Raw genomic sequence first — 19,757 nt, 5'->3', positions numbered from 1 at the left:
TACCCGACGAATGCTTTTATTTTAAACTATATTTAAAATAATGGCTAGTATATACAGGTACGGCAAAAAACTGGGTCGGCTGGCTTGACCGCCAATCTCGATGAGTCGGCTGGCATGACCGCAGTTAAAAGGGGTAGGGGGCACCAGCAAAAATCTTGCCTAGGGCACCAAATTGGTCAGAGCCGGCCCTGGCCCCGTCGGCCTGTTGAGTTAGCCAAGTAGCCTGCTAAAGTTTGCACTATTCTTGCTGTCTTCATCATACTTCGTGATGTTGAATTAAACAATTACTAGACTTGGGTGTCAAGTGTAATTTGCCTCTGCCTATTGTAAAGTACTCGGTTATTTACATTGACGGATTATGATCGGGCCCCTGGGCACGTGGACTCCGCAGGCCCCCCCCCCCCCTTCCAACATAAACACACGCACCCAGAATACACACACACTTATTGGCGATAATAAGTCATTGGCCTATTCCTGCAACTCAGCAGGATTTGTAGCACAGGAAAGGCAACCTCACAATAATTATACAAATAAATGCATCTTTATTTAACCAAAACAGGATAAAAAATATATATAATTGATGCAATTTTTGGCGATTTGAACGAATTTCGAATGCACCACTTTCAACCACAAATAAAAACGACTTAAAGCAACTCAATACGAACAGTTCCTTACATTAATTGACAGTATTGCATTTCACCTATGAAATGCATTTTTTCCGGGCTCTGTTCCGTGCGAAATCCTCCACGATATCATCAAAGTCCATTGCATTGTTAAGGTCGCTCTCAATTGCCATGAGAGAAAGTGCCTTGAGGCGTTTTTGTGACATTTTCGTCCTCGGTTAATTTTTTATCCTGGACAGAAGAGAGAATGACCGCTCCCCTTCGCAATTACTGACGGGCAGAGTCAGAAAAAGCCGTAGTGCTACATACACATTTGGAAACATAGATTGCAGTCCACAATCGAGTATAATTCGTAGCAGTCCCTTTGGGGTTACATCATCTCCAGGCTTGTTAAATGATCTGAACTGAATAAATTCATTGCTTCAACGCTCCACTTAGAGTTCGCCGTTGCTCCATGTTTAAATGACAGTGACTTGTTCGTGACCGGTCTCAAATTCACAAACTGAAATAGTGCCCCCTATTGATCATTTTATTAATTTATTTACTCAGTAGTAATAGGCCTACTATTGCTGTTTTCGCTTGAATTTTTGTATTTCTCTACTGATTGCTTCGACAATGCAACATTAAAAGTTATTAACGGTGGGGCCCTGGGCCCCACTGTTAGTAACTTGTGGGGCCCAGGGCCCCACTGTTAGTAACTTGTGGGGCCCTGGGCCCCACTGTTAGTAACTTGTGGGGCCCTGGACCCCACTGTTAGGGCCCCCCTGAGCCCTTGGGCCCCTGGGCATGTGCCCGGTGTGCCCGTGCAGTAATCCACCCATGGTTACTTATAATAAAAGACGTCCACACATCGGTCCAAGTTAAATCAACGTCTTTACTTTCGGTCCGCGTCCGCGCATGCGTGCCCCGTGACAACGTATATCCGGGTACGTAATTTACACGTGATCATACAATTCTATTACATCTCCCCCTTGAGATTCTTACGACCTTAACACTGAAATTATCAACATTGGCTAGGAACATCACTTAAGGATTATTAAAGCACTATTCTGTTAATTCTATTACCAAACTAGGAAAATGTGTATGGCCTTCTGGAACTCAATGTAAAACCAACCAATACATTCCGACACGGTATGATAGACATTTCTGGAACTCTTTTCACATTAAAGATGAAACACTTCTCAATGTTGGAACTCAATGCAATATTACCAATCTCATGTATCACAGTGCACAGTATGATATACATTTCTGGAACTCTTTTCACATTAAAGATGGAACACTTTTCATTGTTTGAACTCAATGCAATATTACCAATCTCATGTATCACAGTGCACTGTATGATACACATTTCCGGAAATCTTTTTCTTTCTTTCCAAGTGTCCAGTTGACACGAACGCTCACAAGTCCAGTCTCTGAACTGGTCTACTGACCTGGTCTGAGTCAGGCCATCAGCAACTGCGCCCATGCTAGTGTCAACCGTTGTAGGGCTTCTCCCCGGGTCACTGGACGGCTGCTCTGGTGGAGGACCCAGTGTACCCGATGCTGTAGAACTCACGCTGGGCACCACCTGAAGATGGCGACGGTTGCGGCGAAGTCTGGCTCCCTGCTCCGTCTCCACAAGGTAGGATCTCTGTGTGATGCTCTCGCCAGTCACCACAGCCGGGGTGACCCAGGACATTTGATGGTCCAGTCTGGTGAGGACGTGGTCCCCTGCCCTTAGTGTTGGAAGGTTCCTCACTCCGTGGCGTTGGTTGTAGTAGTAGGTTTGTTTCCTCTTCTCTGATGCGTCCTTGGCTGCAATACTCTGCTTGTTAGGCCGTCTGGGTTGTAGGTTGCTTTCAAGGGTAGGCAGAGTGGTTCGAATCTTGCGGCCCATTAAGAGTTCTGCTGGGCTTACCCCAGTGCTGCTGCACGGAGTAGATCTGTAGCACATGAGTGCCAGGAGAGGATCCTTTTGTCTCAGGATCCCTTTTGCTATTTGCACCGCTCTTTCGGCGTGCCCGTTGCCTTGAGGATGGTGTGGGCTCGATGTGACGTGTGTGAAGTCCAATTCACGGGCCAGTTGTTTGAACTCGGGCAAAAGTAGCTTTCAGTTTTGTGACTACTTGCACGGTAGTGGTGGTGGGCAGAGAATCTCAATAAACCGTGAATAGTAGTCAGAGATGACTAAATAGTTCTGTTTGTTGTACTCGCATAAGTCCATGCCAATTATTTTCCATGGCCTGTCCGGGAGCGGTGTGGAGATCAAAGGCTCTTTGGACTGAGCTCTCCTTTGTTCCTGACAAGGCTGGCAGGCTGAGACTTTCTGCTTGATGTGAGCTGATATACCCGGCCACCAGACGGCAGAGTTAGCTCTGTCTCGGCATTTAGTCAGTCCCTGATGACCATCATGGATACGTTCTAACACGTCTGCTCTCAATGTCTCTGGGATTACTATCCTATTGCCCCTAATCACCAGGCCCTGGTGGACGGACAGCTCGTTTCTCATGGGGAAGAACTCTCTAACCGTTGGGTGTGTCTTACCTACGTGATCAGGCCACCCGGACTGTATGTATCTGGTCACAGCTTGTAGTGTGTCATCAACAACTGTGGCAGCTCTGATACTGTCCATTCTCCCCTCTGTAGCCGGCATGTTGTTGATGATGGATGCTACGTAGCACTCAACATCAACATTGGTGTCGCCTCCATCCTGCGCATCTCCTACTGGGCTCCTGGACAACGCGTCTGCCGTGACGAGGGGTTTCCCAGCCCAGCTGTCTCCAGGCACTCCATGACCTGCTGTAGACGTTCGTCATGCTGTGATAAAGGTTGTCAGTCTCTGACTATCCTTGTCTAGCGGTATCTGCCAGAACCCCGCTGCTGCGTCTAATGAGGAGAACACCGTGGACCCACTCAGCTCAGCTGTGATCTCATCTGTTGTCGGCAAAACAAATCTCTCCCTCTTAACGGCCTTGTTTAATTTTCGTAGGTCAATGCAGATACGCACCTGTCCTGATTTCTTGGGAGCGGGCACCATGGGAGCGCACCACTCCGTGGGCTCCGTCACCCTTTCCATGACGCCTTTGGTCTCCATTCTGTCCAGCTCCAGCTTAACAGACTTCATGAGGGGAATGGGGACTCTGCGGGCAGTGTGGACAGCATAGGGTTGGGCATCCTCCTGGGGCGCTATTTGCACCGGCTGTGTTTTTAGCAGGCCGAACTCTCCTCCGGAGCCACGGACCACACAAATCCTCTTCACAAGCCCCATTGTCTGTGCCGCCGCTCTGCTAAGCAGGTTGCTCACACTCTCTCCTCCAACTACGTAGACTCTGAATGAGTACTTTTTGTCCTTGTGCCACACGTTCGCTGTGAATTGGCCAATGCAGTTCAATCGCCCGCCTGGACTACACAGCATGGCCTTTGCTGGGTGTAGTTCAGTCACTTGGCTGAGACTTTTGAAAGTCTCTTCACTCATAATGCACACATCCGCTCCAGTGTCTATTTTAAAACTAACTGGCGTGTGGCAGATATTGAACTTTACTGTCCATTGCCCGCCACTGCTTGAGGATGTGCATTTTACTGAGCCTAGAAAGTAAGCTGCATTTTCTTTATGCTCGCTGACTTCATTCACTACCATTTTACTTTTGCACATTCTTCCCAGTGCCCAATCTTCTTGCACTTGTTGCATGTGGACTTAATTGCAGGACAATGTTATTGAATCTTGTGCGTCATTTTCCCACATCTGTTACATGTCTTACCCCGTTCGCTGCGTCTGCGTTGTTGGTCCGTTTCGTTATTTCGCCGTTCGTCCGTTTTGAATTTGCTAAAGCCCCGCGCGACCTCCTCTACAGCACATGCAGCGGCCTCACCTTGCTGGCTAACCTGAGCTTTCACCTCCTCCTGTTGACGAGCCTCCTGAACTGTCATCTCTAACGTGAGATTTGAGATAAGCTGCAGTTTCCGGGAGAGTTTTTTGTCCCTGATGCCCACCACAAACTGGTCCCTAATGTGCTCTTCACGAGTAACTCCGAATTCGCAATGCTCAGAAAGTTCATAAAGGGCGCGAATAAAAATATCCACCTTCTCCCCCGCACGCTGCACACGTTGGTAAAAGCAAGCCTTCTCGTGGATGACATTCCGTTTCGGTATAAAGTAAGCATCAAATTTGCCCATTACTACCTCAAAATCCTCTCCGTCATCTTCTTCATCAAAATGGAAAGACCCGAATATGTTCTCTGCTTCCCCGCCTAAGGCGGACCTGTACCCCTCCGTCTTAGCCGTAGCCGTTCGGTACCGCATGAAGCGTTTCTTCCAATCGCTCCATTCTGCAGGTCTCTCGAAGCAGAAACTGTCCGGTGGATTAAACTTCGGCATCGTCGGCTCGAACTACTTCTGACACCATGTAAAGTATTCGGTTACTTATAATAAAAGACGTCCACACATCGGTCCAAGTTAAATCAACGTCTTTACTTTCGGTCCGCGTCCGCGCATGCGTGCCCCGTAACAACGTATATCCAGGTACGTCATTTACACGTGATCATACAATTCTATTACACCTATAAGAACATATCATTTGAGTTACATTAGTGTTTAACCAGCTAGTTCATTAGCTATTGGCTCATTAGCTAACGCCTGGATATCGTTGTCATGATAGTACTATAGCTAATTTAAGATTTATTGAATGTTATCGATATAAGAATAGTCTATACTACTAAAATTTAAAATACAAACATTGAAAATAAATCAACTTCAAATTGACTTACCTTACCTAATAATTATTAATTCTAGTAATTGTTTTAAGAATTTCTTCTGTCTTCTATCTCTTTCTCTCCTGTCTCAAAACCAACAAACGCAAATTTGGAAGTTCTTGGTATTTAACCGTCTTTATTTCACGAGCTCTAACTTTGGGAGTACTTGGTATTTAACCGTCTTTATCGCACGAGACCTCTGAGGCCTGGTTCTATAGTTCTATAAACGCCATCGCATCTGCGGGTGCCCTATGGTTGACTAACGCGACACGCGCTACCTTGCCAGCGGTATTTCTTGCACAAATGATTATTATTATTATTATTATTAAGTTTTGTATTGCTGTTCTAACAGCAATACAAAATCATCACTTGGTTTTTATGGCATACCAACAGTGAGTAAACGGGAAGGGACAGAACCAGAGGATTTGAGCCAGCGTTTCAACCTTGTTTCTGTTCAATTGTTCCTTTTGCGTCACTTTTGGGCATTCTGTTATTCAATTTCGTTTTTGTTCAATTCAACCACACAGAATAGACCATCATATTGCAATGTACTGTGTAAATACAAATATTAAAATTAAAATGAAACGTTGACATAGAGATTCTTATTTCCTGTGTCATACTGTATACAAATCTTAAAGGCAGCTTTCTGTAACTTACGATTACCACAGGTCATGTTTTAGTGTTATCATTTTTTTCATGTGCGTTTAATGGTGTCACAAATTATAACAATAGAATTACAACAAACTGTAAAACAAAGTGTGGAAATGGTGCCATCGACTTTTTTTTAAAGCAAAATAAGATTTAGGTAAGCATAGACAATCGACTCTTAATCAAATGTTATATCGAAAAGGAAATTTGCATTAACAATGTTTGGTCTTCTCTGTGCCAAGTATTGCACAGGCTGCAGAGGGCATGGAGATTACTTGGTCCCTCCTCATAGCTGTGAGCTACTGGCATAAAATCAAAACCGATTTGGTCAAACTCGGTAAACCAGACACAATTGTTCTTGTATAGCTGTCCTCGAACACTTTTTCATTTTGCTTGATGTGTTATCCAACTGTTCCTCAGTATAAGATATGTGTGTGTGAACAGAAAGTATTAAAAACTTACATTTCCTTTTTCCAGGGACCGAACTGAAGACGCCATTTGGGAGACATCCGGAATCAACAGGACATCTGCACAACCCTGACTCGGCATCAACAGTTGAGCCAGCCTCTCTGCAGCTTAAGGACAACTTCAGCTTGATCGAAAACTGGGGGGCAATTACCTTTAGGGTCTATATGTGTTTCCCTGTCCATTTTATACCTTGTGAATCACATGGGAATCACTGTTTTAATTGGGAGATGACGGCTAGTCGTTTTGCCAGGGGATCAATGTAGTCCTGGGGTTAACCAGTCATATTCTCATTTGGCTGTATTGTCTTTGTGTGCAGCCAGCACATGGAAGTTCAGGCAGTTGCATATCTATTTTACAGCATTCAAATTGTGATAGACATTACTCTTGATGTTTGAGGATTTCCCCTGCATCAAATAATTGACGCATGAACTGATGTTGGATTGGGACCACTTAATGACTTTTTGATTGAATAATTTGTTAAATGCAATAATTGAATTATAATATTTAAACTGGTGTTATAATGTGTGGTTATTTTCTCATGCAATTCCATACAACATATTGGTTCTGTGGAATTATTATACAATTAACTTAAAATTGCACTAGACAGCAATAACATTAGTTTGGATTGGATTCTGATTAGCAGTCACTGTTTAGCTATACTCTCCACCTCAGCCTCTCCAAGGCCTTGCCCTTTATGCGCTGTCCTGGTTGACCAATTTATACCTTCAATGTGGTTTTTTTCACTTGAATCCGTGAAACGCAAGTTTACTTAAAATGTTGTGTTAACATTTGTCATGATTTGGTCCCTGTATATGCATTTAAAATAAATGATTCATCAATGCAGTATATGAATATATTTCATTTCTATTTTTCAACTGGATCAGAGTTTGTGGCAATGAGAATTGTTACGTAGTTCTGGATGGTCAACATTAATCCTAGTTGAGCACAAATATTTGCTGTGGGAATTGAGTCATCACAAAGTAGTAAATAAACAATACAAGTGGTGACATTTTCTGACTGAAGCTAACCTTTGTGCTGGACACAAACAGCCAGTGTAATTCTGAAGTTTGACATCAGGGTAAGCAAATGACCACACCCAGGGGTTGACATTAAGGTTTCAAAAGCACTTGCCCATCGGGCAAGTACAGGTCAGGTTCGACTTGCCCGAATGTGATGTTCACTTGCCCAAATTATAATCAGAATCTTGAACAGGCCTCTTTTTGCCAGGCATGCGGCCTGGTTTTGGGGGGGCTCAGAAAAATCATCCAAGCTCAGACTGAAGCTGAATGTTAGCTTCCACACATGTTGTGTTTAAAAAATAACAAACTTCCCTTTGTTTACTTATTTATCGAGCGGTCACATCGTGCCATGAAGTGATTTCAGTCCACCGTTGCAACCTATTAAAGCTATCGCCAAGTTATATGTAGACCTGCATGATTTCATGCAATTGTACTTAACTAAATGTCAGAGGTAGCAAAGAAATGTCTTTTTTAACTTTCACGTTTCTTGTAGCTCTAACTGAATAATCACAATCGCGTTTCTAGTAGTGTTGTCAGTCACGATACTGGATTTTCTAACTTTGACACTATACCTGGAAAAATATCGATATTCTATACCATTTTCGATATCAGGGAAAAGTTTTTTTTCAGGAAAGAACATACCCAAAGTAAATAGAGTATATCTCCACAACTGCAAGGGCGATAATGTCATCTTTGTTCCAAAAGAAAGATTGTTGTGCAAGTGAAATATTCAATGGGGATGATACTTGGTTAAAGTGAATAAAGCCATGGAAAACAGCATAAGTAGAAGATAACATATCCACCTGAAATAATTATCAGTTGGTCGTTATTATTTGGGAGCGATGTCTTACTCTGAGACACAAATAAACAAAAATCACAAAGGTAATACTTCATTTTTGGTTGTTAAAAGAAAAGGGGACGTTTCTTCTTAAGTTGTTATTTGCGAGTTTTAGTCACAGAATGATATGGTTTGGACTGTTGGAATAAGTGGAGGCTCAGCTTTCATGTAATATATAGTTTGTGAGGGTCCAATTTCGTGAAAAAGATCGCTATTGCTGTGCATGTGCACAGTTATGAAACCCAAAACCGTGTTCTTGCATATGACTTTCCTTGGTAATTTGCCTCAATCCAAAGTACTTCCAAACTGCACTCCTCCATCACTACTCCATTTTCCTTCTACCTAAACCGTTCGCGGAGGCGCTGCTGCACTTGCGATGCTAGTTTTGTTGGCTAACCTTTAACCAACACCTTAGAATCACGGCCAGAGAACGCACTGCGAGTGACAGAAGGCGGGGCTATATTCGCACTGAAGCGATGTGGGTCTGTTAACTCGCTTTCCGAGAGAAGAGAAGACGGCGCGCTGATCAATTGCAAATACTATATTTTGTGTTATTTTGCGGCAAAAGAGGTTGTTCTGCAGTTTCTAAAAACATTTGAATAAATAGCCTTTATATTAACATCCACCCAAAATCCACTTGCCCGTTCGGGCAACCAGAAATCAATCTCAACTTGCCCAAATATGACTTTTGGTTGCCCCGGGCAAGCGGGCAACCGTTAATGTCGAGGCCTGACACCACTACGTCGCCGCGACATTACTTGCATTAAAAGTGGCAACGTTAGCAAATGACCACACCACTACGTTGCCGCGACATTACTTGCGTTACCAAGCGGCAACGTAAGCAAATGACCACACCACTACGTCGCTGCAACGTTTTTAACAGTACCTAGCGGCAACGTAAGCAAATTACCAAACCACTACGTTGCAGCAACGTATTTATTTTACTTGATGGCAACGTAAGTTACGGATGTAACTATGGATCTGTGAGACCGAGGGATGACCGTCACTACGGTCTAAAAAGGGAATGAGCACATCGTTCTGCCTATCACCGAAACCATTTGTCAAAAAACGTCATGCCCATGACCTCCGGAAGCAGAACATCCCGCGCTTGTAAATAGCATGGATTGCTACCGGGTCGTCCTCCTACCTTGATCGCCTCAGGCTGTTCTGAGCGACAGAAGATAGTGAATGTCATCCCTCGGTCTCACAGATCCATAGTTACATCCGTAACTTACGATCTGTATCGACCTCACTCTGACCGTCACTACGGTCTAAAAGGGATGACTAATGCCGCTTTTCCACTGCATGGTACCAGCTCGACACGACTCGACTCGACTCGACTCAGCTCGCCTTTTTTGCGTTTCCACCGCGAAAACAGGGTATCTGGTACGTGAAGTGGCTGCTTTTTCTAGTACCGCCTCGCTCTAGGTTCCAAGCGGCTGAGCCGATGCTAAAAGGTGACGTCGGCAGACGGCCGGCCACTGATTGGCCAGAGAGTGTGACGAAGTCACGAGAGCGACATGGCAACCATGCTGGTAACAGCCATAGCAGCGCCGCAGCCAACATATTCCACTTCTTCAACATGCCAGCTAATAATACGAACACGAATACCATCGCATCGATGTTCTCCATTGTTGTTATGTGGGTTCTGTCCATGTGTGGGTTACGTAGGTGTTGCTCGGTCATGGACATGAGGGCGGCATTGCCGACCGAAGCCGGGCGAGTTACATCCACCCTATAAAATCTTGCGAACGTGCATGGCGTAGACCATGAGGCCGCTGCACAGTTGTCGTCAGCTGGCACTCCCCTAAGGGCAGCCCAGGATGTTGCCATACTTCTGGTTGAATGAGCCCTTAAACCAGGCGGAACTTGCATCCAATGGGGCAGCCAATGGGACAGCCTCTGCTTTGAAAGAGGTAAGCCCCTCTTTGCTGCCCCGTAGCAGACGAAAAGTTGCGAGTGTGCTCCCCTTAGTGGCTGTGTATGGGTCAGGTAAGCTCTCAAGGCCCTCACTGGGCACAAAGTGAGCAACCTCTCCTGCTCTGCCTGTGAGGCAGAGGCGGGCTGAAACGCATCCACCTCCAAAACCTGATTGATGGACTGCCTATTAACAACCTTTGGCAGGAAGGCTGGATTTGGCCACAGTGACACACTGGTGCCACCTTCCCTCCACCTGATCGTCACTGACAGAGAGGGCACACAGCTCCCCAACCCGTCTTGCTGAGCAGAGGGCTAAAAGGAATGCTGTTTTAAGTGACAAAGAGCGTAGATTGGCATCCGCAATGGGCTCGTACGGAGCTTCAGTGAGTGATGCTAAAACCATCGAGAGGTCCCAGCCTGATGCCCGTATGGTACGGGCTGGGCGCAAACGGCGTGCTCCCTTCAAGAACTGGCCCACCAAGGGATGCCTCCCGAGAGGCCCGTTGTTCGTGCCCTGGTGGAAAGCAGAAATTGCAGAAGCGTAGACTTTCACCGTACAAACCGCCTTGCCTTGGTCCAGCTGGGACTGCAAGAAACGCAGCACGTGAGGCACAGGGCAAGCCGCTGCTGGCTCAATATCCATACTCTGGCACCAGCCTGAGAAAATTCTCCATCTGAGCGCATAGCTGGCTCTAGTAGATGGAGCCCTAGCGTTGTCGAGTGTCTCCCGAACAGACGCATCTAAACGCTCAGTGACGGGCTCTGTACTGGCCAAACCCAAAGGCGCAGGGCGACCGGGTTCGGATGCCATATCTGCCCACCTGCTTGTGCCAGCAGGTCTGCCCTGCTCGGCAATTGCCATGGCTGACCCTGCAGTAGCTGGAGCAGATCTGAAAACCAGGGTCTCGCTGGCCAACGTGGGGCAACCAGCAGGACTGTGTGTTGGCCCTCCTTGATCCTCTGCAGAACCTGAGGGATGAGAGGGATCGGAGGAAAAGCGTACAACAAGCCTGTCGGCCACTCTTGTGATAGAGCATCCAGGCCCAAACTGCCCCCCTGACCCCTCAGGGAGTACCACTCTGGGCAGTGGGTTGTTTCCGCTGACGCAAACAGATCCACTTGCGCAACCTCGTAGCGCATCCAGATGTTTGACAACGTCTGTGTGCATTCTCCCCTCTCCCGGGAGTGGTCCCGTCCTGGAGAGCATGTCGGCCCCTTACTGAGGCAAGTCGAGGCCATGCCCACGTCAGTAGTTCCTCCGCCACCTGGAGGCATCTCTGGGACTTTGTCCCCCCCTGGTGATTGACATGATACACCGCTGAGGTGTTGTCCGATCTCACCAGAACGTGGTTGCGCTGTATCGCTGGCAGGAATCGCTGAAGGGCGAGGTGAATGGCCTTCAGTTCGAGGACATTTATATGCTCTGACGTCCACGGAGGATGCCAAATGCCCCCCCACCCTGTTAGGGATGCATCTGTCGAGATGAACTGTCTCCTGTGTGGAAGACCCCCCAGGGGGACACCTCTGAGCAGGAACTCCTTGTTCCTCCAAGGACGCAGGGCCCAAATGCAAGCTCGAGAAACACGCAGCTTGACCTGCCTGTCGTCTCTTGGGTGGAGTTGGAAAGCATTGAACCAGCACTGGAAGGGCCGAGACCTCAGCAGGCCAAGTGGAACCACTACAGCTGCTGCAGCCATCAAGCCCAGCAGTCTCTGGGCTCTGTTGGCGGTAACCAGCTTGCCCAGCCGAAAATGCCTCAGGGTCTCGATCAAGCTGTACGCTCTCCGACCAGTGAGAGACGCTTTCATACTGGCTGAATCGAAGAGAATCCCCAGGAACACTGCCTGTTGACGGGGCTGCACACACACAAGCCTAAGAACTGGATGTGGGCCAGCAACGTATTGGTGTCGCGCACTACCTGCTCTCAAGAGGGGGCGCAAATAAGCCAGTCGTCCAGGTACGGGAGTATTTTCAATCCCCGTGCCTGTGGTGGGGCTAGTGTGGCGGAGACCACTCGGCTGAAAACTCTTGGGGCCAGTGAGAGGCCGAAGGGGAGGACCTGGAACTGGAACGCCCTGCCCTGGAAGGCAAACCAGAGGTATGGCCTGTGTTCCGGGCAGATTGGGACATGGAAATAGGCGTCCTTTAAGTCCAGAGACGTAAACCACGTCTCCCCGCTGAATTGACCTATCACCACTGCGGTGTGGACCATTTTGAATGGCAACACCTTGAGGTACTGATTCAGGGGCCTTAGATCGAGAACAGGCCGCTGACCGCCGTCCTTTTTGGGCACAATAAAATATTTGGAATAAAACCCAACTTGCTGTGCGCTTTTGAGTGGTACCTCTGCTATGGCACCTTTTAAAAGTAGCTCCTGGACCTCCTTGTCGAGCATTGACTTTAAAATTGGGTCTCTTACAGGCGTTACCTTGACCCCTAAAAAAGCCGGGGGCCGCCGTCGAAATTGTAGCCGGTACCCATGGGCTACTGTTGCCACAACCCAAGGGTCTGGCACGATCCCCTCCCAGGAGATCCGAGACAACTGGGAAGGGCATCCGACAGGCAGCCCCTGACCGCTATGCAGCACCGCCGCAGCGGCCTGCGTACTTGCCCCTACTCGGTCTCTGTCCCCGTCTCCTTCTGGAATGAGGACCTCGGGCTGGGCCTTGGTATGCCGCCTGAACAGGCCGGTCCCAAAAGTTACCAGCTGTCCGTGAAGGCCAGCTGGGCCGCTGTTGCCTGGGCTTACCCCTTGGCGCTTGGTTAGCGGCTAGCCCTGTTCTAATACATATGCGCTGGACCGCCTCCCTAGACGCTGCAGCACGTTCAGTGCGGTCCAACACCGCCTGGGTCTCCGGATGAAAAAAACATGCCCAGGCGCCACAGGGAGATTGAGCAGCTCCGTCCTGATGGCCTCTGGCAGAGAGGTCTGCGCAAGCCACACCTGCCGACGGCACAACACTGCAGCAGCCATCGAATCTCCCACGTCACGTGTAAGCTGGGAGTGAGCCGATAGGGCAGCTTCCACCAGGCCCATGGCATCTCCGTCCGCCGGGTCCAGCGTCCTACGCAGAGCCGCCAGTGTCATAGCTAGAGCGTTGCCTGTGCGGGCTGCTCGTGCCGATGCATTAAAGGAGCGAGTGACCAGGCGGTCCGTCTTTGCACAATCCTTACGTGGATACCCGGGCAAGGGCCCAGCGATGTCCAGGAGGCAATTGACGCCTCCACTGGTGGCATGTCCCCAAGCCCTGTTTCAGCTCGGTAAACAGTCATTGCCAGCTGACGGCAGCCTGCATTAAACTGGGGCCGCTTCGAGGCCCTGCCCCAACTGGACGTGAGCATCCTGGTGTAGTCCTCTGCCACAGGAATAGAAGGTGGGGGGCTAGTGTGCGAGACGCCATCCCAAACACCCCCCTGAGGGACTGGGTCCGGTGTGGGGGGCTGGAGGCCCAGGATGTTAACGGCACTCACCACCCTGGACATCAGAGAGATAACAGGCGTCTCCCCCACCCCTGTGGACTCACCTCTAGAGTCCGTACGTGGTTCACCACCGCGGCCAGCTCCACCTGTTGTGTCTTCCGTGGCCTGTGATGCCAGGAGAGATAACACATCATTGGCCTCATCCTCTCGCTCATCCTGGCTGTCAGGCCTGCGTAAGGGTAAACCCTGCTGGCCTGATGGTAGGGATGGCGGACCTCTCTGCTCTTCCAGCCTGCCTAGCCTTTCTGTTAGTGCTTGGAGGACTGCGAGGATATGACCCGACTCTGCGCTACCGCTCCCTGCTGCCTCAGCCGGGGCGGGGCGCTTCGCCGGCCTGGGGGTCTCTTCTTTGTCAGACCTACGGGGAGACTCATACTGCCGATCTTCTGAATGTCTGCGTGTGTGCTTTTGCCCACGCTTACGGGATCGGGGCGACCGAAGGGGTGAGCATCGCCTCTCCGCCCTGCCCTCCTGCGCGTGACCGCGCACCTGGTTGGCACGGCCAAGTCGCTCCCCCCTGGACAGGTCAACTGCTGCACTGCAGGGGTTGCCTACGTCCTCCAGCACGTGGATGGCCCCCAGGCAATCAGGGCACTCTCTGTGCCCATCGTCAGCGCTCATCGCCGCGCTGCAGATTCTGTAGTGGTGTGGGGCCATTCTGGCAAATTGCACTTCCCCCAACACCGAATAACCAGAGGGCTCTGGTAGCCAGCACGGGCGCGCGAACACACCTGAACACACACTTACCCCAGCGGCTTCGGACAGCGGCAATAGGGCGCTGTTGGATAAAGCACTTCTACCGACGCAAAGTCAGGAGTACACCTTGGTGGCTGGCAAGGGCGTGCGGACGCACCTGACCCGGCTCACACTCCCCCCAGCGGCTGCGGACGGCGGCGATAGGGTGATGTTTGATTAAGCACTTCTACTGACGCAAAGTCAGGAGTGACTACCCAGGTGAAGACAGTAATTGGCTGAATAATGACAATGCACACTTATTGGTAATTCAGTAAGCATACACTAATTCAGTACACCAAAATCATAAATAATTATTTATTTATTTTTTGAACAATAATCTCCACTCTTCCTGGCTACTTACCTATAAATGCCAGTAGAGAAGCTAACCACAAATCAAAAGTATATGACACGATATTGTGCCTACAACAATACAAATTATAGTGGCTCACGCCAGTGCACGGATGCACCAGCTGGCTTAACTAACCCACCAGCTGCAACAGCGGTAGAGTAGTGCAAAGATTTAAATAAGGGAGACTTCACTCTGGGAGTTTTTAACTCAAAAAATATACTACCGGCAACAAACAATCTGCCCGTAGTGCAAGGTGGCCTGCAGGCACGCACGAACACGTCGCGAAGGCTCGCCTTGTGTCTGGTCACAAACAGCAACTAAAAAACGCAGCGGTGGCCCGCACCAGTGCGCGGACGCAACCTAGCGGGCTCACACAAACCGCACAGCTGCAGACAGCTGGCTAGGGTGCGCTAGTGCTCTACCAAACAAACGAAAAAGACAATTTACAGTCCAACGTTAAGTGATCTGTACGTTAACGCAAGAGAGTTAACTACACAGTCCACACGGATCCACAGGGACCCAAAGGCGCCTGTACCCGTGGGTTACGATCTTGTGGCTGTGTGCTATAGCTCTGAAAAATAGATCAACGTCTTACCTGGTCCGGTGAGGCGATCAATGTAAAGAGGACGAACCGGTAGCAATCCATGCTATTTACAAGTGCGGGATGTTCTGTTTCCGGAGGTCATGGGCATGACGTTTTTTGACATATGGTTTCGGTGATAGGCAGAACGATGTACTCATTCCCTTTTTAGACCGTAGTGACGGCCAGAGTGAGGTCGATACAGATCTTCCTAGAGGCTACGTTGTGGCAACGTCACTCACGTTACCAAGCCACTACGTCGCGGCAATGTTATTTGTTTACTTTATGGCAACTTCCTGTAGGCAACGTCGTGGCGTTGTTGCCACAACGTTGCCATGAGGTAATGTTGCCATGACCAAATGGCGACATATAGGCAACGTTGCCGTATGGTCGTGTGTTAGCTGGGCCTGACCAATCAGCATTCATTAGCAGAATGCTAGCGTGTACGGCCAACAACGGCCCAAACTGTAAGAAATCGAAAGGACATAAGAACTCATTCATTCGACTTTTGAACTATAATCTATATTGAACTTGCGGAATCTACAATAAAATTTGCGATATTTCAACGACAAGCAGGTGAAAGAGACATATTTAGCCGTCTAGCCCCATAGACTCCCATTCAATCTGGACTCGCCCGCGATCACCCCCAGTGGATGTCTAATGGAACTATAACCAAGATCGGTACAATGGGGCGTATAGGAAGTGCCCAGGCTCTTCGTAGACGGGCTCTGATAGTAAGCATTATTGGCCCTTAACACTAATATTCGGAATCACTGCCTCAAAAGGATATTGGCCTAAGCAACACATGTTGAGGCTATACTTTTCCATGAACTTTTAAACGTTGCAAACGTGCAAAAATATATATTTACACATAAGTATATTTATATACTTATGTGTTATTCAGTCCAATGCTTAAAATATATCTGTGGCATTCAGTAGGCCAATGCTGCGGTAAAGTGTGTAAAGTATGACCAAGTGTATCTTTCTGTTCAATAGATAGAACTTTATCAATCCCCTGTAGGAGAAATGTGTTAATGTTTGTCCCTATAAAACAATAATGGCAAAAAAATAAATACAAAACATGACGGTAACTCTAAAGTCAAACTGTCCAATTTGAAGGCTCTACTTAACCACTCCCCCTACTCACTTCCAGCAATGCAAAGCGAACAGAACTGAGTAGGGGAGGGCGTAGCCTAAGTAGTTTGTGACCGACCCAGAGAAACGCAACGCAAATTATATGTGAACATGTATGAGGCTTTAATAAAATCCCGGACGATTTTGAAATTCCGCCCGGACACAATTTTTTTGAAAGTGTCTCAAAAAGAGGGCATGTCTGGGCAAAAGAGGACGTCTGGTCACTCTTCGTAAGGGGAACCCATTTGATTCCTACCTGTTCCACTGTTAAATAGTGGCGCAAGTTGGTGGGCGCTATCCTGGTAATTTCTCTGCGTGAGAAATACGAAGTGTGGCGTGTGAGCATGTGCATGGGTCGAATTGCGTGTGTCTCACGCCGAATGAGCGAGACTTGAGAGCCCTGCATCTATCTTCAACGTCCTCACTTTCTAGCCTCAACGGAATGAGACCAACTGAAAATATACAAAGTTAAACTGTGATTCTGAAAAATGTAATCGAAAATCTGTTTGATATGCATGAAGATACAAGTGTGTTGATTTGTTAAATGTTTGAATGAAGGTTAGAGGTTTTAAAATGACCAAGTTACGAAGGTTGAAGTGTCAGAGAATGGGGGGACAGCTCCACCGTCCTCCCATTGACTTCCAATGTAAGAATTTATATTTAAAAAGTTAAAAAAATATATACTGTATATCTGTTTTGAATTGAAGCGCATGATTCCAAGCTAATCTAAACATTTTAAAATTAGAATGGAGTCTCTAGCTGAAAGATTATGGAAGGAGCATTCACCTAAAAAGTAAAAGTTGACCTGAGGCATTGAATATGTGTTTTAAAGTGGAACTTTCAGTTGGACACAGAAATACTTTCTTTGTATTTCATTCCAGACGACGGTCGAGGCTTTGATGGCGTCGAGAAGGAGAAGAATGCAAACAACAGAAGTGTGAATATCAGCATCGGAAGTGTGATCATCAGCGTCAGAAGTGTGACCATCAGCGTCGGAGATGAAACGGTCTTGAAGAGTCCGCTGACCACAGTCTTCCTCCCCATCGTCTACATCATCGTATTTGTCGTGGGTCTGCCTGCCAACGCTCTGGCCCTCTGGGTGTTTCTATTCCGGACTAAGAAGAAGAATCCGTCCTCCATCTTCATGGCCAACCTGGCGCTGTGTGACCTGCTCTTTGTCATCTGGATCCCTCTGAAGATCACCTACCACTTAAACGGCAATAACTGGATCTACGGCGAGGGTCTGTGCAAGGTCCTGGTGGGGTTCTTCTACGCCAACATGTACTGCTCCACCGCCTTCATTGCCTGCATCAGCATTCAGCGCTACTGGGGTGTCATCCAGCCATTGTCCCGGCAACGAAAGGACAACACTGTGAGCGTGGCCGTCTCCGTGTTGATCTGGCTGGCGGTCTGGGTCCTAACCACGCCCCTCTTCCTGTACGACCAGACGGTGAGGGTCAGCAACATGGACATCGTTACGTGCCATGACGTCACCCTTCGTAACCAGAGGGAGTTGGCGGCCGGCTACTTCCTGACCATGGGCATCCTGGGATTCGTAGTGCCGGCGGCGGTGTGCCTGGTGGCCTACGTGCTGATGCTCAAGGCCCTGCGGAGCTCCATGACGGACAAGGCCATCGCCAAGAAACGACACAAGGCAGTGCTGCTGATCATCACCGTGCTGGTCATGTTCCTGGTGTGCTTCAGTCCCAGTAACATCATGCTGCTGGTGCACTACGGCCTCCTGCTTGCCCAGATAAGTAACACCAGCTACAACTTCTACATCATCACCCTGTGCCTGGCCAGCCTCAACAGCTGCATCGACCCCTTCGTCTACTACTTTATCTCGGAGGACTTCCGCGAACACGTACGAAACACACTCATCTGCCGCAGCCAGCGCAAGGCAGAGCGCATGCGTTTGTCCTTTAGTGCCTCGGTTCTCAAAGTGGGGTCCCCGGACCCCCGGGGGTCCGCGGCGCGTTGCCAGGGGGTCCGTGAAGAGCTTGTTGTTACAACATAAACATACCGGTATTTATGGAAAAAATGTTGGGCCGGTCGTTATTACTCCCGTTGGCGTAACGTTAAACCAATGAACACTCGGCTTTTACATTACGTCAAACTCCCTCAGGCTTTACCTTCACATCTCGCACCTAAATAACTAAATAAAAGCCAATTAAACAGGCGCATTGTGTTCAGCCCACCCCCTGCTTTAATTTTCGGCCAATAGTAACTCTGATAACATTGCGTCAACCTGTCAACGCATGCTCGAGTCTGCCCTGCGTTCACACCAAAAGATGCAAAAAGATGCCTCGCAGCACGATCCCATTCAAAGTGAATGTAGAGACGCGTTGCAGGTTTGCTGCCGGACCACTTGCTGCCGAGAAAACCGGCAGCAAAATTTGATTTGCGGTGCGGCAAGATTTGATTTGCAGCGCAGCACGCCCGTGCCCGCGCTGCAGGCTCGTTCACGTATTTTGCGGCGCGTCAAATGCTGCTCGAGTTGAAATATTTCAACTTTTCGGCAGCAAACGCATGATGACAGCCAATCAGCTTTCAACAGCGTTGCCAAAGCTGTGTTTTGCGTCCCCTTCAAAGCTTCATCCATATATGCATGGCATGCCGAGCAGGCGATTTGTTACGATGGACCATTGGTAACAGTAGGTAACGTGTTTACGTGGGTGAATAATTTAACTGTTTTGCACCACTTTACTATCTCTCTTGTAAACCAATCCTTGCAGACATTTGGAAATAAACATGTCCTCTGCCGTTGTCCCATGTCCATTGTGACAACATTGGGCAATGTTGCGTGTCATGTTTTTGCTGGTTTTGTTTGGGTTGGGTATTGTGTGTGTGTGTGTGTGTGTGTGTGTGTGTGTGTGTGTGTGTGTGCGTGTGCGTGTGCGTGTATGTGTGTGTGCGCGTGCGTGTATGTGGGCGAAATTGTTATACACACATTTATAAAAAAGTTAAATCTATTTACATGTTGTAAAGTTATGCCAAAATACAATAAAATGCTTATTTAACACTATTGTGGTATTAGCACTGAATGATTGAAGCATAAAAGAGTTCAAAAGCATCTAACAGAAAAAATAGACATGAGCCTATATGATTACATTTGTGTTGCGGTTATGAGGGGGTCCTTGAAATAATTTCTGCCCTATGGGGGGGTCCCCGGCCCCATATAGTTTGAGAACCCCTGCTTTAGTGCACTCAAGAACTCTGGCACCTCTCGGAAAAAC

General features: G+C 48.1%; 2 protein-coding genes across 2 annotated transcripts in view; both read left to right on the top strand.

Moving 5' to 3' along the window:
* Nucleotides 1-19,757, top strand: part of LOC132456257 (proteinase-activated receptor 2-like) — a 155,117-nt gene that overhangs the window by 29,222 nt on the left and 106,138 nt on the right. The window lies entirely within an intron of this gene.
* Nucleotides 16,469-18,956, top strand: LOC132456599 (proteinase-activated receptor 2-like). Its single transcript, XM_060051012.1, has 2 exons — nt 16,469-16,474; nt 17,354-18,956. Exons 1-2 carry the CDS (start codon nt 16,469-16,471, stop codon nt 18,536-18,538), a joined length of 1,191 nt encoding a protein of 396 aa, XP_059906995.1. The 3' UTR covers nt 18,539-18,956.

This window comes from Gadus macrocephalus, chromosome 4 (assembly GCF_031168955.1).
Source record: "Gadus macrocephalus chromosome 4, ASM3116895v1".
Classification (NCBI taxonomy): Eukaryota; Metazoa; Chordata; class Actinopteri; order Gadiformes; family Gadidae; genus Gadus; species Gadus macrocephalus.
This window is presented reverse-complemented; position numbering and strand designations above follow the sequence as displayed.